Raw genomic sequence first — 24,621 nt, 5'->3', positions numbered from 1 at the left:
AATAAATGGCCCCTAGTTCTGGATTTCATGGCCACTTCTCCATTCATATCAACACTGAAACTGGAAGTGCTCAGATGCATTGACCTTAATAGAATAGACACATGTAAGTTTGCTTTTTATGAAAATTTTTTAGTCATTCCCATTGCTTTCAATGAAAACACATATATTTCTAATACATTACCTCTTTATGAGAACATATCCAAGACTGCTTGTCTTCATCTTCCGTCCGGATCCTCGTAGTCCAACCCCCATTACCTAAGTTGCTATTACACGGGCCGACTATGGATCGATCATTTTAGTAAATGAGCGCCGATCTGCTGGATCAGTGCTCCTTTACTTGACCTATTAGATGGCCCGATAATCAGGCAGTAAGGGCTGTATGGGCATCATTAGCGATGTCCATGCAGCCCTTGGCCAAACACCTGATACCTTACCGGACAGGGGGCGGTGTTTGGCACCTGGCGATTATAGGTCCACACCTTAACCAACGATCAGCCAATCATAGTTGTCATCAGCTGATCGTTGCCTCTATTACACAGAGCGATGATCGGGCGAATCGGGCTCCATGTAATAGGGCCCTTACTGTAAGAGCCTGTCTGAACGACACGTCTGGCTGTAATGTTGTCACTACAGCTGGTGCCAGTGTATCCTAATCCCCTTTATCATGTCATGCCAGGAGAGCTCCGGCTATCATCATGTGTCTCTGTTAGTCTGGTGACATTTTGTTATCGTCACAGCAGATCATGAGGATTTATATATGGGCCATTGCCAGCGCTCAGGTTTCAAGGTTTGGAAATAACTTCATGGGTGCTTGGAGTAGGATATAAGGCTCATCACTCTCCTGGGTAAACTTGGCCTAAGTTGGTCTTAAGGTGCCTATACACCTTCAATAACTGCCGACGGTCAAATGATATCTTTTCAATCCTCCCCCCTTTCTTCCCTTACACGGCCAAACGCGCCTGTGTTATCTATGGGGAGGGGCGAGCTAAGCCGCAGCCAGACAGGCGGGTTGGGCAGTGAAATTTTCGTTGGCAGTCATTGCCAGTTTTTTTTTTCGGGCAGTCATTTTTTTGTGCTGTGTCCTGTTGGGGCCCCTTTGGAGCCTGTTATTAGGTATTATCCATCTGGTGCTTTGTTGTACATATGTTTGCGCCTTTTGTTCTGTTTTATACAGTACATTTATACAAGGCGTGACTGGGAGCCAAAGAGCTAACACACACACACACTAGATACCTTCCAAGGGAAAGTAAGAAGCTTAGGGAGTTTTGCTGGTCCAGCCTCTCTACTGAGAGGAACATGACGTTAGCAGTAGTCAGGCACCATCACCTAGAGTGCAGGCTGGATCAGCTGCATGTTGGACACCAATGTCACATGACTGACAGATCTATTAAAGGGTACATGATGATGTCAGGAAGCGGTAAGTTAAGGTATCCATGGAGATAAAACACACCAAGACGGTTACGCGTGCGACCCCCATTCTGATCCAATTAGGGTCTCAGCGTGTTCCATCTCCATAGATACCCAAAATTCCTTGGGTACTCTAATGGTAGTGGGTACTTGTAGATACTAATACTAACACTAATGGATGGGTACTTTAACATGTTTTGTAGAATATCATATTGTAATGGGAATTATCCCTTATGCCTATGGTTCCCTGCGGACTAAAACTTAGCTTTTAATGATGTCTTAAAATAACTTATAATGTGCTCAATCTACAGTGATAGTGAAGTTTAAAATAGATCCAGGTGTTGGTTACCTTGCGGGCTCCCATGGACTAACTCTCAAGTTTGCGGCGGATATGTGGTTAATATTAGCTAAACTGATGAACTTTGTGTTCTATCGACTTACTGTTACTTAGTGGTAAGCGAGTGATAAGCACAAGACACACTCGCCACTCTAACCACTGTTTATCCCCGTATACTGTGTGTCCGGAGCTACCAGGTTTGTCCCAACTGGGATTAGAGCCAGTACGCTCACTGCATGCGATTTTGTATACGCATATCCATAACCCACACCAACCAACTGGATCTATATAAAAAGCACTGTCTGCAGTGCTAAGTTAGGCAGACAGTGCTTTTTATATAGATCCAGTTGGTTGGTGTGGGTTATGGATATGCGTATACAAAATCGCATGCAGTGAGCGTACTGGCTCTAATCCCAGTTGGGACAAACCTGGTAGCTCCGGACACACCGGAGTAGTATACGGGGATAAACAGTGGTTAGAGTGGCGAGTGTGTCTTGTGCTTATCACTCACCACTAAGTAACAGTAAGTCGATAGAACACAAAGTTCATCAGTTTAGCACCAACAGCCGAGGTGCTGCTAATATTAACCACATATCCGCCGCAAACTTGAGCCCGCAAGGTAACCAACACCTGGATCTATTTTAAACTTCACTATCACTGTAGATTGAGCACATTATAAGTTATTTTAAGACATCATTAAAAGCTAAGTTTTAGTCTGCAGGGAACCATAGGCATAAGGGATAATTCCCCTTACAATATACTAAAAACGTGCCTCCTGACTGGGCTGGGATCTCCCCTACCCGTTTTGTAGAATATCAGGCTACTCTATTTTGTCTGTCATTTTGGTGGAATCTGTAAAGGAGGCTCCTAACAGAACCCCTGATCTAGATGATAACCCAGCCTTACCTGCTTGAAGCACACACTGTAAACCTTATGAAGTCAGCCTTGATCTCAGAAAGGCATATATATTGGCGGGACTTAAAACATAAACCAGCATACTAAAACTTAAATGGAATCAGTTACCATGAAAATGCTACCTAAGCTATCAGCATTGTGTTATAGAGCAGAAGGAGCGGAGCAGATTGATATATAACTTGATGGGAAAAGATTCAGTATAACTTGTAATTTATTAATTGAAATCTCTGATGTTTCCTGCTAAAGAGTCCAGTCCATTGGGTGACCCCGCCCACTGGACTCCTTATCACAGAACGAGCAGGGATTTCAATCAACATGTAACAAGTTATACTGAATCCTTTCCCACAAAGATATATATCAATCTGCTCAGTTCTTCCTGCTCTATAACAAGATGGTGATAGATTAGATAGCATTGTCTTTTCGACATATTCCCTTTAACATGTAACAGTTATAATTCAAATTATCTAACAACACTAGACTATAGACAAATGGAAGAAAAATTACCAAAAGTATACCATTGCTGATGGAAACTAAATTATTATTATTTATTTTTAACGCGCCGATGATTCCAGAGCACTATACATACAATAAGGGGATAACATATAGAATGCAACACAAAATCAAGAAAAAAACACATAAAATTACCGGCTAGTACATAGGGAGAGAGGACCATGCCCGTGAGGGCTTACAATCTACAAAATGTATCACATGAAGGGACACATCCAGATAAATTCAGCTACAAGGATATCAAGTGCTGGAAATTGTGACCAAGAAAGCAACAGAAAGAAAGCTACTTATATGTATGTACACTCTATGGGGGAGATTGGTCAAACATGGTGTAAAGTGAAACTGTCTCAGTTGCCCCTAGCAACCAATCAGATTCCACCTTTCATTTTCCAAAGAGTCTGTGAGGAATGAAAGGTGGAACCTGATTGGTTGCTAGGGGCAACTGAGCCAGGTTCACTTTACACCATGTTTAATAAATCTCCCCCTATTTTATAATGGAAGCCTATGGAACTTATAGCAATTCCTTATACCGAAAGTCTCATAAACATCCATTATAACATAGACGGCTTGTATTAGCAGCTTAGAGCGGAGATGAAGCATGTCCTGGCCCTTTGTCCTAGTGGTCAGCGGGGTCTTAGCACCCGAACCCCCACCGATACCAACCTCTGATATGTCGCTATGACATGTCAAAAGTTTGGTAAAATGCTAGTTCCACCTTAAAAAAATATAATATTAGAGTAAAATGAAAGTTTATCATCGATCATCATATCTTTATAAATTTACTTAGCTATTCTTTTTTTGGTTTGTTTCTTGTGCTAAATATACTCTTGTCATGTGCGTCCTACATCATCCGACATGTAAGAGGAAGAGTCTCCCACACCCACACAGTGTATTGCTGGTCTGGATGTGAACCATTATATATGACTTATTATTGTCACTGGATAGTTTTCCTCTATTACATAAGAGCACCCTGATCTTCTGAAAGTTTTACTAGAAGGATTTTATTTTATTAATTATAGTTACATATATTGTTTTAGTGCCGAGCAAGACTTTCTCTCTCCCATGACAGCCATGGGTGGAAAAATAAACTACATTCTTCATGTAAAGTTATTGATCCTATATGATATGTACCATGTAGGAGCCAATCATTGGTTATTTACAAATTTACAAAGATATCCTATCGTTCTGTGTATACAGCTCTTATGCAGAAGTTTTGATGTGTGTGTAATCTGATCGCCAGCCATATAATTTGTTTCCATCTACCTGGGCTACTAAAGAAGCCAGATTGACTCCTAGATTTAGGGTCCTCTTAGAGATGCAGATTTCTCAGCCATGGGGCCGCAATCAAGATCAGCGTTTGTTTGCGGTGCGTTTACGAGAAAATCTGGTGGCCAGGCTGCACAAATGATCTATGTATTGTTTGTGGAGCCATGGAAACTGACAGAACAGATAAATAACATATGTATATCTGTGCTGTCAGTTTCCATATCACAGAGCAGTTAATACTTACCACTGCTGCCATGATCTGGCATCCTGTTCCTATGGTTTTCCCGTCCAGATGCTGTGTTGTTAGGCCCCTCCTCCTCCAGAATGATTGACAACAGGAGAAGGCGGGCCTAAAGACACAGCAGCTGGAAAGGAGAGCAGGATGCTGAATCACAGCAGCAGTAAGTATGTAATGTTCTGTGATGTGGAAACTGAAAGCACACATACATGGACATCTGTGCTGTCAGTTTTCCTTATCGCCATCGGCCTCACATCCCCTATTTACATAGGAAGATGTGTGACCAATGCCGATTAAATTTTAAATCTTGCACTTAACAGGCCATTAGCCGAGGATCGTGCATTTTGCCCGGTCTTTGCCTGATCACTATTACTTTTACACGGGCCATTTCAACGTGTGTAAAGGGCCTTTTACTTAGCTGACTTCTGAAGTCTGTATGTGATGAAACCATTGAAGCTGCAGCATGGGCCACATGTTCCATCAATCATTGGTTAGCAGCGTTAGATGTCATATAATATAATGTATAATATAACTAACACTGAACAGCCTGGGGATGTCTATTTCAAAACCCTTAAATTTAATTATATGTGGATCCATTAGAATCTCGTACATTGGGAAATATTGCCAGTGTTGAAATTAGTGGCCAATAATGATAAAACATGGCAGAGAAAGTGCATCACCTTCCAGGTCTTACCTGAGGAAACTCATCTTTATCATTAAGGAATAAACTCTCTTTCTGGAAAACTGAGAACAGCAGCGAGGATCCTAAATCCAAAGGCTTACGGCGCCTTTACACAGAGAGATTTATCTGACAGATCATTGAAGCCAAGCCAGGAACTGACTATTAACAGAGAACAGGTCATAAAGGAAATACTGAGATTTATCCTCTTCTCAAATCCATTCCTGGCTTTGGCTTCAAAAATCTGTAAAATAAATCTCTTTGTGTAAAGGCACCCTTAAAGAGTCCTTGTCGTTTCTAAATCAACAGGAGCTGTGAAATTAAGGGTCCATTTACACAGAAAGATTATCTGACAGATTAACTGCCAAAGATTTTAAGCCAAAGCCAGAAACAAACTATAAACAGTGAGCAGGTCATAAAGGAAAGCCTGAGATTTCTCCTCTTTTCAAATCCATTTCTGGCTTTGGCTTCAAATCTTTGGCAGATAATCTGTTAGATAAACTTTTTATGTGTAAATAGACCCTTAGAATGACTGCAATTATATTCATTCTATACACAACGATATTCATGTTTATATAGCTTTTCTAGTATTTTACTATTTTTTATCAGTAAAACTTTTTTTTGCAAATAATTATATATTTTTATATATATATATATATATATATATATATATATATATATAAAAATTTTATTAAAATTTCCCTATTCTGATTCTTCCCTATTATGTTTTGTGCCAAGATCTCTAGTTCTTTATAGTTTTTATTGGCATTAAATTTGTGTAGTTGGACATTTCAATCACTTTTTATTATTTTCTTTTAGCTATAATGTTACTCAGCAATCCTGGCTTTTTTTTTCATCTCTTTTCGTTCACGCTGTACTACAACACTATTGTTATATTTTAATAGATCGGATAACAAGGGGGGGGGGATTACATACAATGATTATATTGCATATACAATGCATAGCATGGATCAGTATTATCTTTATTATACTTCAGTAAAAAAAAAAATCCTCTCCTTTGGAGTTCCTTTCACAGACAGAAGTGGCAGCAGAGAGCACTGTGTCAGACTGGAAAGAATACACCACTTCCTGCAGGACGTACAGCAGCTGATAAATACTGGAAGACTGGAGATTTTCGAATAGAAGTAATTTACAAATCTCTATAACTTTTTGACACCAGTTGATTTGTAAAAAATTTTTTCCCACCAGACTACCCCTTTAAACACAGAGGATGGTAATAGATATAGGTAATGGAGCACCAAGTTGTATATGGTGTCACCTGCCAGGGCAGCTCCTGAAGGTCGTAGGTGCTGAATAGAGGGAGCTATATATATATATATATATATATATATATATATATATATATATATATATATAATATGATATGTAATACGGGTTATCAGTAATCCCCGCTGGGTGTTTGGGGAGGTTGTGATCTCTTACATTTGTGGTAACACAATATTTGTTTGTTTTCGGCTGTATGTGCTCAGTCATTTTGCCTTTTTGCTGTCTTGTATACATTATTTTTGTTACCTGATATGGTCTAGTAGAGAAGGTTGTATGGGGGGATTACTGATGTAACCCGTATTACATATCGTATCATAATATATATAATAGCTCCCTCTGTTCAACACCTACGGCCTTCAGGATTATACACATTACATCTATTCCTATCCTCCGTGGTACATATATATATATATATATATATATATATATATATATATATATTTATATATACTATATTTTTCATGCGTTTGAGACTACTTTTGAACCAAGGAAAATATTCTCAAATGTCTCTTATAGGGTGGGTGCTGAAAATCTTCAGAACAGGAATGGAGAATCTGTGGTCGCCCCAAACTCTATATTTTAACTGGAAAAATTGGGGGTCAGCTTATACGCCGGAAAATACAGTATATATGTAACGTGTATGTGGACATGTGTATATTGAGGTAGAGCAGTACTTTGAATCCCAATTTCTGTATCATCAGTATGGAAGGTCTCTATTTGTAAACTTTTTTTTATTAATGTGTGTCACAGCCGTGGCTGGAGCCCTCAGAGCGGCCGCGGCAAAAGGTACGAGTTGCGGCGGCTCTGTGGTCCCCAGCCATGGCTGTCTCTCTGTCCCCTGTCGTGGCTCCCCCGGGTGGCTCCTCCTATCCTATCAGCCATCGCACGTGTCCACATCTCCTAGGGCATGCGCACGCTGGCTCTGCTTAAATTTAGGGGAAGTACACCCTTAATTGAATGTACACCAATCACCTCCCTATAAATCCCAGCATGCACTGTCCCTTGTGTTGGAGCCTTTGCATGTATCCTATAGAGTGTTTCCTGCCCCCATTCCTGGTTCCAGCTTTCTGTCTGCTGTTTCAGTTCCAGCCCAGTATCCTACTGAGCCCCAGCCTAACTGTCACCCGCTGCACCTCGCCCACCGCCACTAGCAAGCTAAGCGAGGGGTAGCGACCTGGGGGTTGCCTGCCACAGCAAATCCATCCCACCTTGCGGCGGGTCCTGGTGAAGACCAGCAGCCACTTAGACTCCACTCCCTGGTGCGGCTTACGTCATCGCTAGTGGTGGTACAGCGGCTCCACCACTCCAGTCGTTACAATATGTGTACTTTTTATATATAAATTTAGTACTAAATAAAGATCAACTGGTTTTACACTTACAATTTGCTTCTGGGCTGTTTATTTGGTTGCAGTTTCTATAGAAATATCATTTGCAAAAAAAAAACAAAAAAAAACACCTAAAAATGTTTAAGCATAAAAAAGTTAGGCCTTATGCACACGTCCCGTAATTTCTCACGGGTTGTTTCAGGACCAGAAAAAAATACTGAACGTATGCATACAGCCTTAGGCAAAAATCTGCAATAAAAGTAGGTACACAGAATAAAAAATAACAGATAAATTCCCTCCTTGTCTGTAATTTTATCTCAAGTATTTACATTCCAATGTCTGTAGCTGAAAACAAGGCGTAATTCTTTGTAGTATGATATAAGCCCCACCATAGACCCACCCATGCTTAATCTGGTCACACCCTCCACCATAGACCCACCCATGCTTAATCTGACCACACCCTCCACCATAGACCCACCCATCCTTAATCTGGCTACACCCTCCACCATAGACCCACCCATGCTTAATCTGGCTACACCCTCCACCATAGACCCACCCATGCTTAATCTGGACACACCCTCCACCATAGACCCACCCATGCTTAATCTGGCTACACCCTCCACCATAGACTCACCCATGCTTAATCTGGCTACACCCTCCACCATAGACCCACTCATGCTTAATCTGGCCATACTCTCCCTGGACATCCGTTTTTAGACAATACTGCATCAATCCATATGTCCAAAAAATGGATTTACAAACCCATCTCTAAACCTACATACCCTGGTCTAACCAAAGTCTGATGTTGGTATCTACCCTAGCACCTAAAACCCAGAGCCCATTAGTCAGCTCATGGCATATAGTAGTGTCAGCTTGCACATAATCTTCCCTTCTTTCTCATAGAAGACTGTCAGCAGATCACCTGATCCATCTAGTCCGCCCTTATCTTATTCCAGTTTCTGCAATACTTTTTTCCCCAAAAAATTAAAAAAGGTATGCATTTGTATACATCCGTTTTGATCCATTTTTCCATTGACTTTTATTATTCAAAAAAATGGATCAAAAAGTATCCGTTTTTGGGTTTTTTTTACGAACACAAGGTGTACTTGACCTTATTTTTGTGTATGTTAACAAAACTGATGCATTTTGATGGGTTTTTTTATATTGAAAGTCAATGGAAAAATAGCTCAAAATGGATGCACACAAATGCATCCGTTTTTCCATCCGTTTTTTGCAAAAATGGTGAAAAAAACAGTTGCGTGAACCCAGCCTTATTTTGATGGGTGACAATTATAGATAAGCGTGCATGCTTCTCTCGAGCTTGGTACTCGATCGAGTATTAGGGTACTCGATGGTGCTCGTTACTCGGACGAGCATCTCGCGATACTCGAGACAATGGCATTTTCCTCTTCCTGCATGTTTGGCGGCTTTTTCTCAGCCAGTCATCATGCAGGAGAGTCTTTGGGAGCTCATAGTATCACGTGGGAACCCTACATGTTGATAGTACCGATTGGCTGGCCAGATCAGATGACCCTGGCATATAAGAATCAGGTCCTGTGTTGCTCGCTTCAGACGCAGGCTGGATGAGCTTAGGGAGAGAGCTGCTGTCTGTCAGGGAGAGTGTTAGGATGGGGAAAATAGTGTCTGTTAGGCAGGAATCATCCACAAAGAACCCAACAGTCCTTCTAAGGGCTACAACTACATTTTTTTGGGCCTCCTCTTGGCTGCTGGCTGGGACTTGTAATGCAGCTACCGCCATGTTGACTGCACACTGTGCAGAGTGACTGGTGCCAGAAAGGGGACAGCACATGGTCCACATAGACCCCAAAGAAATTGGCCAAAGTCCTGTCAGTACTCATTTTTGCTGCTGCTGTACCTTGTCTTCCTGGGACCTGAAGTGCAGCTACACCTATCCTGGATGTGCAGTATAACGGGTGCTCTAAAACATACAGCACCTGGTACACACAGACTCTATAGACTCCACCAAAAGTTCCCCCAGTTCTCATTTTTGTCGCAGCATCTTGGCTTGCTGGGACCTGTAGTGCAGCTACACCTATCCTGGCTGTGAAGTGTGCAGTATAACGACTCCACAAAAAATCCTCCCAGTTGCACCTAGTTGGGTGCTTTCCTAACATGTGCCAGTACATGTGCCTCTCCCATCTTGGTCTGGGTCAGCAAAATTGAATTGAGGAACACCACCCTGCTGTTGCCCATAATTTGGCGTAATGTTGCGATTAGCCATCCCCAGAGGCATCCATACATGCTGCCCCTGCTGTTTCCTGTCCACTTCCGTGTTGTTTCCATAATTTTCTGTGGTTGACAGGTTTTCACACGACCTTCCCTCTGCCGAGCTTTGGTCCCCTGCAAAAATGCTCGAGTTTCCCATTGACTTCAATGGGGTTCGTTACTTGAAACGAGCACTCGAGTATCGGGAGATATTTGTCTCGAGTAACGAGCACCAGAGCATTTTAGTACTCGCTCATCACTAGGGACAATCTTTTGGGGGGGCGCTATAGCAGCTCTATTGACTGACACCCAGCCTTCCTATAGTCGAATGAAATGTGATGAATGAAACCTGATAAAATATCCCACATAACAATGCACAACTAGCAGTAACAAAAGCCGCATAGCACCCGGCTATTTTCCATTAATCATATTATAATCTCTTTTCACCTTCTGGTTATTGATATATCCCTAATATCCATTGTATTGGTTACTATATAATAAAGGATTGTTCTATGGGGAATCCGATACATTCATGGTCAGATCACAACAAACCTCCAACGGACACAAGGGCAGGAGTAGAAGAGATCAGACAATAGACAGGGACAGCCACAAATGCTGTCACTTCCGTCTATGCGGAGTTGAGTAACCTGTTTGCTCAAGTGAGTCTATAAATTCCTGATCCAGTGCATACAATGCTCAGCACTTCCTTACTCTCTCAGTACTGGAAGGTGTGAGCTCGGAGGTAGTGAACCATGCTGAGGGCTGCGCTGCTTCTGCTGCTGGCACTGCTGGACAGCCAGATCCAGGGTGAGTATCGGCACCACCTATACCTCAGTATGTCATTGTCGTCTCGTGATTTTGCTATTACTTTTCTATTTATTTTTTTTATAGGTGTAAACTGATTTATTGGTGCACTTTATATAGGTGTAAACTGATGTATAGGTGCACTTTATAGAGTCAATAGATTTGAGTAGATATTACGTTACTGAGAGTACAAGTAATTTTTGTGGATTGGACAGATCTGTTTTGCACCGTTTGGTCAAAGTTTGTAAGCAGAGATATTTCTTCTCCTGTACTGGATCATATTACCTGGGCTGGGCTGAACTGATAAGACTCCCAGCCTGAAGGCGACTGGTAGGGGTTATTTACTGTACATGCTTTTGTATGCAAAGGTTTCCCTTGGTCTTCCTCAGCAAGTAGGGAGGGAACTATGGTTGCATTTTAGATGGTCTGAAAGGTCATCTTGGGTCACCATGTCTAAAGGTGATTGCAAGCTCTTGGGTAACGTATGTCTAGACCTGTGAGAAAACTCGCAATCTGTCTGTCATTAGGATGTAATACGCAAATAGAATATATAATATAGTGTTCATTCTGCAACTTGGTACATTAGGCATATTCCCTGATGGCCACTGACACGTTATATAAAGCCTTAAAGGAGTATTCCTAGCTCAACTAATATAGTTAAACTTGAAGGGTTGACAGCTCATTGTCTAGGTTACTGACCAATCGCTCTGCTCTAAAAGCTGTGGTTGGACTGACATGTAGACAGATAGATGGATAGGGGGAGATTTATCAAACATGGTGTAAAGAAGAATTGGCTCAGTTACCCCAACGACCAATCAGATTCCACCTTTCATTTTTAAAAGAGTCTGTGAGGAATGAAAGGTGGAATCTGATTGGTTGCTAGGGGCAACTGAGCCAATTCTACTTGAAATCATGTTTGATAAATCTCCTTCATAGAGTGTAGAAAGGTAGTGATAATGTTGCAGTAAAATTATAGAATCCAGGGATTTTATCACATCTCAGGAAATGATGATATGTCCAAGGCGTTCCATCATTTCCTTGAAGAAAGTCAGTGATGAGATCAAATCCCTGACCCCTTTCGGGAAATGATGGAATGAACTAGTCAGGAGTCGCCTGGCTCTATATTTGGCGACGGAGGCGGATGGGGGAGCAGAGCGGCACACCTCCCGGCAGGCATATGGCGGCGGGGCGGACAGGACTGGAGGCAGACAGGGTAGCAGAGCGGCACACCTCCCGGCAGGCATATGGCGGCGAGGTGGACCGGACCGGAGGTGGACGGGGGAATGGAGCGGCACACCTCCCAGCAGGCATATGGCAGCGGGGCGGACAGGACCGGAGGTGGATGGGGGGATAGAGCGGCACACCTCCCGGCAGGCATATGGCGGCGGGGTGGACCGGACCGGAGGTGGACGGGGGAATAGAGCGGCACACCTCTCGGCAGCCATATAGCGGCGGGGTGGACCGGACCGGAGGTGGATGGGGGGATAGAGCGGCACACCTCCCGGCAGGCATATGGCGGCGGGGTGGACCGGACTGGAGGTGGACGGGGGAATAGAGCGGCACACCTCCCGGCAGCCATATAGCGGCGGGGTGGACCGGAGGTGGACGGGGGAATAGAGCGGCACACCTCCCGGCAGGCATATGGCAGCGGGGTGGACTGGACCGGAGGTGGACGGGGGAATAGAGCGGCACATCTCCCGGCAGCCATATGGCGGCAGGGTGGACCGGAGGTGGACGGGGGAATAGAGCGGCACACCTCCCTGGCAGGCATATGGCAGCGGGACGGGGAGCAGAGCAGACAGGCTGGGGAGAAGAGAGGCGATACAGTAAGCAAATTCTATGTTGCCAGGGGAAATGAGAGAATTCATTCCATCATTTCTCTGAAAGGGGTCAGTGATTTGATCAAATCACTGATTTTCTTCAGGGAAGTATTGGAACGGCTTGGCCATTTCATCATGTGCCGGGATTTGATCAAATCCCTGATTCTATAATTTCACTTCAATATATATATATATATATATATATATATATGTATATATATGAGATGAGTGAAACTAGACCAAGCTCTGGTTCATCTGAGCCCATTTTATTATTGGTGTAATAATACTGTACATGGAATTCATGGATACAGCCACAATAGCTATATATGCACCAGACCACTGCTTTTAAAGCAGAGTGGTGGTCGGTAACCTAGACAACGAGCTGTCAACACTGGAAGGGACAAAAAACTAAAGGTGCAACACTGGGAGGAAAACAGTCAACAGATCAGAAGAAAGAGGTAATTTTGCTAAATGAATGTATTTGCAAAAATATTTAACTTGCCGAAACCTATAACTAAATAATAAATAACTATATGAGCTGAGATGGGAATATCCCCTTTAATTGAGAATAACACCCTAATAATATGGCAAGTCATCAGCCGTGACATAATGTAGGCCTGCTTATAAGATCAGAGGTGTAGTATTTGCACAACTGAAAATTAGTAGACAAAATTACCTAAAATTCCATCCAAAATTCTGACAATGTCATTGGATTATAGAGAGGGAATATTAGGGACCTTTTTGTAACAAGGTTATATAGAATATAGTGTACATAGCCCACAGTAGGACGTGTCTTCTGCACCTCAGAGCTTACAGTCTAAAATCCCCTTTAAGTGGATGTGTCAGCATGCGTCTACCTCCTGTATGATACCTCTACCTGTGCGCAGATGGTATCGCCAGGATGACTGTACCTGTTATTATTTATGATTCATGGGTAGAGGTGGGCAGCATGGGTACAGAAATAGCTGACAGGCAAGTCATGGATTCAGCCAGCCTGGTAGTGTGTGGGCGTGAGGATCAGAATTTACTATGGAGAATGATAAGGATTTAGAGGGATTGGGGCTATGTATAGTGGAGCGCTGGGAGAATGTGCCCTCAGGCTAGTGGTGCTTTGTAAATGCAGGTTAAGGATATCCTGGAATGTTGTACTTCATACCCACCCCAGTGTCATCAATGGGGGATGGGGGTAGGTAGATACTTTAAGGGTCTCATATATAAAGTTTATGATGTGTAATTTCAAGAGTTCTTACATAAGGGATTTCTTGCACATTGTTCTGTATATTAAAGTGTTGGCAAATCTCCATATTGCCATATCTATAACTCCATGGAAAATATTGCACTTCTTGCCAGAATCCCTCTAAGGCAAAGTTCCCATGTTGCAATCTAGTAATCTGCTGCAGCAGCAATATGTTACATTGAATCATACAGATCTGTAAGAATTCTCTTGGCATAATATGGTCAAATGGTATTAAAAATGTTATCCAGCGAAAATTATATAGATTTGTAATTTACTCCTATTTAAAAATCTCAAGTCTTCCCATACTTATCAGCTACTGTATATCCTGCAGGAAATGTTGTTTTTTTCCAGTCTGACACAGTGCTCTCTGCTGCCACCTCTGTCCATGTCAGGAACTGTGGAGAGCAGTAGCAAATCCCCATAGAAAACCTCTCCTGCTCTGGACAGTTCCTGATATGGGCAGAGGTGGCAGCAGAGAGCACTGTGTCAGACTGGAAAGAATGCACAACTTCCTACAGGACATACAGCAGCTGATAAGTGCTGGAAGACTTGAGATTTTTTTTAATTAGAAGTAAATTACAAATCTATATATCTTTTGGAAACCAGCTGGTTTGAAAGAAAAAGATTTTCACTTGCGTACCCCTTTAAAGTCCATAGATAAAAACAGGATCTGACAATGTAGTTTTCTACAAATGATGATAATTTTCCTAAAAGTGGTTCATTAACCAAAAAAGCAACCAAAATTATGAGAAACTGCTCCATATTGTATACCTGGAGCTGGAGACTGACATCTTACACTACAGTTCTCTTCAGCTTCTGGTGTATCTTAGACGTATTGGTGGAAGTTACGTCTTTTGTGTATGTTCACACTGTGCAAAATTGCTGTGGAATTTAAAGGAGAAGTCCGGCGAAAATTTTTATTACTGTATTGCATTGCCCATCAAAAGTTATACAAATCCCCAATATACACTTATTACGGGAAATGCTTATAAAGTGCTTTTTTCCCTGCACTTACTACTGCATCAAGGCTTCACTTCCTGGATAACATGGTGATGTCACTTCCTGGATAACAAGGTGATGTCACTTCCTGGATAACATAGTGATGTCACGACCCGACTCCCAGAGCTGTGCGGGCTGTGGCTGCTGTAGTGGATGATGGCAGAGGGATGCTCAGTGTCCCTCCAGTGCCCTGTGTCCCTCAGCGTCCCCCTGCCATCATCCTCTCCAACAGCCACAGCCCGCACAGCTCTGGGAGTCGGGTCGTGACATCATCATGTTATCCAGGAATTGAAGCCTTGATGCAGTAGTAAGTGCAGGGAAAAAAGCACTTTATAATCATTTCCCGTAAAAAGTGTACATTGGAGATTTGTATAACATTTGGGGGGCAATACAATACTTAAAGAAAAATTTTCGCCGGACTTCTCCTTTAAATACATTGATATGTAACTGATCTGCAGCATCCACAACGTGTGAACATACCCTAAAGGTTTATGATGCTGAGCTTGTATGTTTGCATCCATTACACATATGAATAAGACCGCGGAGAATCAGGGCACCAATCTCCACATAACCTCAGGGATATCCTGTAAGGCACTGGATAATATACTGGGAGGTAGCTCCCTGCTACAGTATATGTTGCCTCACAAAATATACTATATAGTGTTACTATACAGTATGTTATCTATCTGCTCTTGCCCCCAGTTGTATTGCTATACTATGAGCTCTGTTTCCAGCACTTACTGGGTTAACTTTGCTGGTATAGTTTGATATCCCCCGAATTAGGAGACTAATGAGGAATCTGTGACCTGTCATAGGAAATGGAAGCTGTGTCATATCCTGTCATATGGTTGGAGGTCATAAAATCTGATATATCAGTATGGAATCATATCTAATCTATGGTCAGAGAGGTTGGCGTGACGCCACAAAAAAACCAGGGCAGATTTTCTTTCTAATGATAAAAAAAAAATAAAAGTTCTGTGTCACTTGTCAGCGGCCAATGTAGTGTCAGCTAGCCTGGATGCGGATTATCACTACTCACTGTATCTTATCCCCGGGCAAAACCATGGTGAAGTGTACAGCAACCAAACTGCAAGTCACCTGAGATTTCTGACCCAGATTTATCATGTGAACATACCCCAGGGTGAGTAAATGTTACCACCCGGAATGTGTAAAATCTTGTCATCTCACAAGTCTCTTGTTTGGTGGGTCGCTGCAGGTAGGCCTCCTTGTTCAGTGGGCCGCTGCAAGTCAGCCTCCTTTTTTGGTGGGCTGCTGCAGGTGGGCCTACTTGTTCAGTGGGCCACTGGAGGTGGGCCTCCTTATTTGGTGGGCAACTGCAGTTGGGCCCTCTTGTTTGATGGGCGGCTGCAAATGGGCCTACTTGTTTGCGGTGGGCCTCCTTGTTTGGTGAGCCACTGCAGGTGGGACTTTTTTGTTTGGTGGTCCACTGCAGGTGGGCCTCCTTGTATGGTGGGCTGCTGCAGGTAGGACTTCTTGTTCGATAGGTCACTGCAGGTGGGGTTGCCTCCTAATGCTTAAAGTGCAACGTTTGCATGGTCCAAGGGAGAACCCAATAGTGATGCAAGCGAGCGATCTTCTCAAGTGACTGAAACAAGGGACTTTCTACATGGACCACAGTTTTGACAAACAGGAACATTCATTTGGCCCATGTAAAACGGCCAGCGATCAGATGAGGGATGAGAAATGACTTGTTTGTCTGCTGATCGTGTCTTTTGTGCGATTATTATGTAAGTAAGGATGTTTGGCGACTTTGATCTATGACTATGAACAGGCTGCCTGAATGATCCAGTGACCATTTGTGTGATCTGGCTTTATGACTGATGGAGCCTTGTGAAGGCCGTGTAGATGAGCGCTGATCTTACTGATTGGCGCCCATTTGTGCTGCTTAGTCGGCCGTGTGAAAGGGCCGTAGGAAAACCCACTTCTAAGGGAGTTTTCGACTAACAGGTATGTGGAGGGTGGAGTATGAGGGACTGAAGGGAAGGAGATAAGAGTACGCCGACCTTAAAGTGTCACTGTCACCATAGAAAACTTTTGACATGTCATAGATGTCAAAAGTTTTGATCAGTCTAGGTCTGAGTGTTCAGAACCGTCACGATTGTCAGCATAATCAGTCGGGCTCTATAGACTTACATTATGAGCCCAACTGATCATGTGACACAGAGCTGGTAGAGGACAGCCTCCTCCCCGCCTTGCCGCACCCAACCATCAGGTGAGCGGGGCTTACTCCACAAAAGAGGTGCAGATTTTGTTCAAACTGAATGTGGTATACACCAGGTGCTTAAATGATAAATGTGCCCCATGGTATTACTGGTTGCCAGGGAAGAGAGTTTCCTATCTTCCAGCAAAATCCATCTTTTATGCAAATCCAAGGAGAGTCCAGTGCTGATGGACGGGCAGTATTACCATAGTGAGTGCTGCACCAGGGCACTGCCATTAGACGGGCATGGGTAATAAAAGGAGGAGGTAATAAGAAGGTCAAAGAGTAAAGCTGTGACCATGTGCACAGCCAATAGGACCCACTGTGAGTGCCTTAGCTGCAATAGACCTAATACAGCTCCTTGGGACCAAGTTAAGGCCAAAGGTGGTGGGCATAAACCTTCAATAGCAGTCGGCCAAACATTAATTCGGCCAACACTTGTTTTCCCATCCTCTAGGGAGGAGGGAGCTGCAGCCAGACAGCTTGGCCAACTGTATAGGCGCCTGTATGGACAGTTTGGCCAACTGTATGGGCACCTGTATGGACAGTTTGGCCAACTGTATGGGCACCTTTATGGACAGTTTGGCCAACTGTATGGGCACCTGTATGGACAGTTTGGTCAACTGTATGGGCACCTTTAGGCTAAGTTCACACTACGTATATTTGAGGCTGTATTTGGTCCTCATGTCAGGTCCTCATAGCAACCAAAACCAGGAGTGGATTGAAAACACATAAAGGATCTGTTCACATAATGTTGTAATTGAGTGGATGGCCGCCATATAACGGTAAATAACTTCCATTATTTCAATACAACAGCCGTTGTTTTAAAATAACAGCACATATTTGCCATTAAATGACGGCCATCCACTCAATTACAACATTATGTGAACAGATCATTTCTGTGTTTTCAATCCACTCCTGGTTTTGGTTGCTATACAGCCTCAAACATACAGCCTCAAATATACGTAGTGTGAACATAGCCTGGTGGACAGTTTGGCCAACTGTATGGGCACCTGTATGGAGAGTTTGACCAACTGTATGGGCACCTTTATCCTCCTGTAGAGACTTCCAGAGTTGGAGTAAGTTTTTAAAAGATAATCTTGAAATCTTGCAGTTTTGACACCCACCACTGAGCCTTGTAATACATTTAGGTGTACTGAACGTGGCCTAGGCGGCCAAGCAAAGCTCAGGCTTGATCAGTTGGGGAAGGGAGGTCTTCCTTTTTTGACCTACCATATTGCTAGAAACACACAGGGTTCTGGACTGTAACACGTCCTGCAATCTCTTCCATAAAAGTGTGGTGGGCCGGGAGAATGACTCTGTATGAAACCAGCAAACGTCTCGGAGGATTACAAGTTGTAGCATTGTATAATTACACAGAAGACCATAATAATTAAACAGCACACAAACATTTTGTGGCTAAAACCTCGCCACAAGGCTTAGATAGTTAATAACAAGCAATGTTATAATACCCCAAACTCTTATAGTATAATAACAGAGGCTTAGCCATAAGCTGGAGACTGATAACACGATAGTCGTCCTTCCAGCTTTGAACAAATTACTTCTGTAGGATAAAGGGCTGTGACAAAAAACATTCCTACAGATTATCGTTACAATATAAAAAATGAGAAAATGGAGAAAAACAAAATAAAGGGGGGGTATCTGGCGACTACTCCTGACAGGTAAGACTGGTCTCAGATGGACAGTACATTGCAATAGGAGGACTACATGAACAATCACTGGTTCACTTACGCAGCTCTTTGCCTCTATTATTATTGGCCTCATGTCCCATGTGACCCCACTGGCCAATTGCTGGGCCTGTTACACAGGGCAATATTATATCAATACAGATAACACAGAGCAGATTTACAATTCACCCTGTCTGCTAAGGTCATAGAGCATGCCCACAATACTCTTCCATAGAGGTGCGGACAAACCTGAGTGTGCTCATGGTTCGCTAAACTCTAATAGCGTGCAATCACCTTGGTGGAGCTCAGTGTAGTGGAAATTCCTTTGACATTGAGATCCCAGATCTGCAACTGTCTGTCAGGAGTGCCTCTTGGTGTAGCGTCATACAATCATAGCTAAACTAATTGGTGCAGTTTACTCAGCATACCAAAACCAATCAAAAAGATACAATCACTAATAGACAATGAATAGCAATGACTATGACTGCCTGTAATGTCAGCCTGAGAGTGAGATCTGTATCCACTGATATAACGTAGGAAATATGTTACATGAAATATTTTGGGATCTGTAGTCACATTGATAAGCGACTTTATTTCATATCTTTATTGGGATGTATACCTTTTATATCTTGACAATAATTTTTATATTTCATTCTTCCCAGCGTTTCATAGAATACCAGAGGGGGAGAAATACCAGCTAGTGGTTCCCGAAAAAATCCATTCCCAGCACAAGCGAGACACACAGGTAATGTACCTTCACCTCCGTCCGTGCAGGAAGATCTGTCCATGTAATAGGTCACTTGTCCGTTGTTTCACCGAGTAGTAGGATTTCTCTCTGCATCTTTTATGTAACATTTTTTGTTGTTTATTTTTATATTTTATTTTATATTTTTTTGATATTTTATTTTTACAGCTGTAAAAGAAAGTGATATAATACAGCTGGTTTTGGCATTTTAATGTGGGTTTTTTTAAGTAGTTTTTTTCGCACTTTTGTGCATAAGCATGGCGAAAGACCTAATTTGTGGTCTACATTAGCATATTAAAAGAAGGGTGTAACACTTTCCCCTTGACTGCCTGAGGACTTTTGTTTTGGTGAAATGTGTAGAGGTTACACCCTGGTGAGGTGTTTTCTGGTATAATTTTGCTTGCACTCAAAATCCTAGATTAAACGTTAGTCCTCATCACTCATCGCAGCTGTAAAACATGAATTATAGGGTTTGGTCTACTTGGAAACTCCAGAATTTTAACAGGAAAAAGTTTGGGGCAGTCCTATGTAGGGTTTGTTCAGTCCACCAGTAGCCCCTGTGAATGAAAAAAAAAATGGCCCCCAGAGTTAGCAGAAGACAACCCCATCCAGGGTGACTTTGCCACTGAGATAGATTCAAGATTCAGGGGTCATCAATGGTAGGTTCTGGAGAAGGTACCAACCAGACTAAAGATGGCCATAGACATTGACCAAACCCACCGATGTTTATGAGATCAGACATCCATCCATATTGTGTATGGTGGCTTCCCAACTCTCCTCTGACAGTAGGTGTTGGGTTAGAGAGTAGTTGGGCATGTTGTCTTTTAATATGGAAAGATAAAAGCAGCTCCAAGAGGTAGCTGAATCAAGCTCACATATGAATTGGGTTATCAAGAGAGATAGTTGTCAGCCTACAGTTATCTGAAATGTATGACCAGCTTAAAGGGGTTATCCAGCGCTACAAAAACATGGCCACTTTCCCCCTACTGTTGTCTCCAGTTTGGGTGGGGTTTTGAAACTCAGTTCCATTGAAGTAAATGGAGCTTAACTGCAAACTGCACCTGAACTGGAGACAACAGTAGGGGGAAAAGTGGCCATGTTTTTGTAGCACTGGATAACCCCTTTAAGATCATATCTAATGGAAGAACAATTTAATGTGCGCAACTGAATACAGAGACAATGTTGCACGTCATAGGTAGGAGACCTTATGCAATAATGGCTGATGAATACGTTTTAGATTTACCTCTTATAGTAATATGACTCAAGGAAAAAGTTTAGTGACTCAAAACAGGTGAAAGTTGCTCTAGTTTGGTGACCTACTTATAGCAGACATCACATAGTCGCTGTGTAACTCAGAACTTATAATTATAACAGGTCTCAATGTAATCTGAATAGTCTTGGCCTCTGTCCCTGAGCATTTTATGGTGACTAACCTCCCAATGAGTTATATAGTAGGGATTGATGTGTTATCATTGCAACTATTTCTTTTTTACTATCTGTTTTTCTCTATTCTGCACAGAGCAAATATCCGGATCTGGTCCAGTACAAGCTGCACGTGGATGGGAAACCTGTAGTTCTACATCTGGAGAAGACAGAGTGAGTCTCCCCATTACTACTAGACCAGGTTTCCCTAATCTGCACCTATCCAACAGGAACTACTATTACTGAAGCTCTCAGGGCATGATGGGAGTTGTAGTTTTGCAATGGGTTGGGTACATTGTCCATAGTCAATAGTTTTCTCGTGTATAATAGACACTACAAGGTGAATTCAGCTCAATTGTTTGTGTGCACTTCCAGATCAATATTTGCATTTCACCACCAGAAGAACCTATATCCTAGTAGCCATTTGCATATCTCCACAGCCAACTTCCTCTGTTTTATTGACCGGCCTAAAGCCGGCCTTACTTGTTGTGATCTTTCTGAGTAAAATAACCAGTTGGGATAAGAATCCGTCTCTGTAAATATCACAGGTGTCTGATGATAACACAAGGAGAATTTACAGTCTTCTTTCTTTGAAGATATATCTTGATAGGAGGTTAAAAACCTTAATTAAAGAGTTAAAAGGGTCATCCGCTTTATATGATCCTTATGGTGCGTTTACACAGACAGATTTATCTGACAGATTTTGGAAGCCAAAGCCGGGAACGGATTTGAAAAGAGGAGAAATCTCAGTCTTTCCTTTATGACATGTTCCCTGTTTATAGTCTGTTCCTGGCTTTGGCTTCAAAAATCTGTCAGATAAATCTTTCTGTGTAAACACACCATTAGGGCCATATTACATGGAGCCATTATCTTCTGAATCAGGCCGTTTTTTTGTAATAAAGAGAGCGATCAGCCAAAGAGCCAGTCGTGTCTTTCAAAAAGTTAAAAAATCATTGCCTGCTGGACACATACCGCTCCGTGTAATAGGTGATGTGCAGTCGATGGCTTATGAAAGGTGTATAGAAAATAATAAAGATGATACTTACCTCTCCATGCTTGTGTTCTCCTGCCATGTCTCCAAGTCCCCAGCTGACTGCAGCTGCCGCCAACACTTCTGACAACCCAGCTGACAGCCCGCTCAGCCAATCACTGGCCACAGGGCTGTTCCATTTCGGTAGGTGATTGGCAGAGCAGCCTGTCACTGCTGAGACAGGTTCAGAAGTGGCTGTGGTCAGTGGGAAACGCAAAAAAGGCTCTGTTCACAATGAGCAGGAACAATAGAATTCTGCTGTGCTCAGTGTCTCACTGTGAGTGAAGGAGAGGCCGCACGCGTGTCCGCTTCCTCCCCTCTACGCTTAAAGGAGAAGTCCGGCGAAAATTATTTTTTTATATGTTATTACTTATGGAAAGTTATACAATTTTCTAATGTACATTAATTATGGGAAATGCTCATATACTGCTATTTCCCTTAATTTAGTGTATCAGGAAGTGTTAGAATTATCTCTGAAGCAGTGACGTCACGACCAACGGTGTAATTCCTATGGAGTGTCCAGCAGGGGGCGCTCTATATATAGAAGTCAATGAGTACCATTGACTTCTATATATAGTGCGCCCCTGCTGGACACTCCATAGGAATTACAGTGTATGTAATGTAATGTAATGCACTGTACTGTTGTGACTTTATGAATACATTTATGGAATACTTTGGGGAGCAAGTGTCCTTGCTCCCCAAAGTATCCCATAAATGTATTCAATGAATACAGGAGGGCACCGAGCAGGGAGGGAGAGAGGTGCCATCTACCTCCCCCCTCCCTGCTCGGTGCTGGGAACATATACAAAGTACTACTCCCCCATTATCTGCAGATAATGGGGGAGTAGTACCTTTTGCTATCCCTATCACCGCCGCCACCGCCGCTCACACAGGGGCTGCTATTCATCGCGCCGCTGATTCCCCGCCGCCCCTAACTACCCGCCCGCTCGCTCGCCCGCCCCGTTCCTGGCCGCCGCTCTCTGCTCATGCCGGCCGCGTCAGCCCACCCCCACCCCGGCCGGGAGCATGGCGCTTCCTGGTGTCCCCGGCCGGGGTGGGGGCGGGCTGACGCGGCCGGCATGAGCAGAGAGCGGCGGCCAGGAACGGGGCGGGCGAGCGAGCGGGCGGGTAGTTAGGAGCGGCGCGGGCGGCGGGGAATCAGCGGCGCGATGAATAGCAGCCCCTGTGTGAGCGGCGGCGGTGATAGGGATAGCACAGGTACTACTCCCCCATTATCTGCATATAATGGGGGAGTAGTACTTTGTATATGTGCCCAGCACCGAGCAGGGAGGGAGGGGGGAGGTAGATGGCACCTCTCTCCCTCCCTGCTCGGTGCCCTGCAAATGTATTCATTGAATAGATTTATGGGATACTTTGGGGAGCAAGGACACTTGCTCCCCAAAGTATTCCATAAATGTATTCATAAAGTCACAACAGTACAGTGCATTACATTACATTACATTACATACACTGTAATTCCTATGGAGTGTCCAGCAGGGGCGCCCTATATATAGAAGTCAATGGTACTCATTGACTTCTATATATAGAGCGCCCCCTGCTGGACACGCCATAGGAATTACACCGTTGGTCGTGACGTCACTGCTTCAGAGATAATTCTAACACTTCCTGATACACTAAATTAAGGGAAATAGCAGTATATGAGCATTTCCCATAATTAATGTACATTAGAAAATTGTATAACTTTCCATAAGTAATAACATATAAAAAAATAATTTTCGCCGGACTTGTCCTTTAAAGAAATGTCATTTCTTTGAGCGGAGAGCAGCGACAGCGGAGGAGCACGCGCCCTCTCCTTCACTCAAAGCAGGACAATGAGCACTACAGGATTCCGACGTTCTTGCTCAGTGTGAACGGGGCTAAACAAGCCAGGAGGACATCAGGGGAGTGTAAAGAGGTAACTAACATGTTTATTATTTTTTATATATCAACATAGAGTACACCTAAAGGCAATGGCCGTGCAGCCCTTAACGGACGATCATCAAGTCGTGTAATAGGCTCTGTAAGTGAACACTGATCTGTAAGCGACCTTACCCCACTAATCAGGCTGTCTAATACAGAAGAGTCTATCGACAATTAGCTGAAAATAATGTGTTCTCCTGCTGAAAGTGAGGGGAAATCTTGTCATAAGTGTTTAGATTCCCTGCAGCACCACCACAGGCAGGAAAAGGCATTGCACATTGAAAAGTTCACTTGCATCCATGCCTTCTCTGAACAATGCGGTACAGAACAGGTTATCCAGAGTCAGTTTAAATAGATAAGCACTTTAAAGGGATTCACATGCTAACCTAAAAGAATAAAAAGCTACTACCTGTTTCATTTCCTCATTATATCAGCAATACTGCTTACTGTGCACAAAAAGGTTAAAACCCACAAACCCACTTCTTACAGACAAATCATATCCACAGAGCCGTCACTCTTCTTTGGGCTGCAGAGGTATTTCTTACATG

The 24,621-nt window shown here is 43.1% G+C and overlaps 1 protein-coding gene across 1 annotated transcript in view; it reads left to right on the top strand.

Annotated features, from left to right (window-relative positions):
• The first annotated feature begins 10,883 nt into the window (after positions 1–10,883).
• The window catches only part of LOC138766861 (zinc metalloproteinase-disintegrin-like VLAIP-B), a 39,996-nt gene continuing 26,258 nt past the window's right edge, over positions 10,884–24,621 (top strand). Inside the window, exons 1-3 of the mRNA XM_069944333.1 lie at positions 10,884–10,994; positions 19,619–19,701; positions 21,221–21,297. Of these exons, the coding sequence (XP_069800434.1) occupies positions 10,940–10,994; positions 19,619–19,701; positions 21,221–21,297 (215 nt within the window). The 5' untranslated portion in view covers positions 10,884–10,939. The remainder of the gene's footprint in view (positions 10,995–19,618; positions 19,702–21,220; positions 21,298–24,621) is intronic.

The sequence above is a fragment of the Dendropsophus ebraccatus genome, chromosome 1, assembly GCF_027789765.1.
Source record: "Dendropsophus ebraccatus isolate aDenEbr1 chromosome 1, aDenEbr1.pat, whole genome shotgun sequence".
Lineage (NCBI taxonomy): Eukaryota > Metazoa > Chordata > Amphibia > Anura > Hylidae > Dendropsophus > Dendropsophus ebraccatus.
The sequence above is the reverse complement of the archived record's forward strand: the minus strand, read 5'-3'. Positions and strand labels throughout refer to the sequence as shown.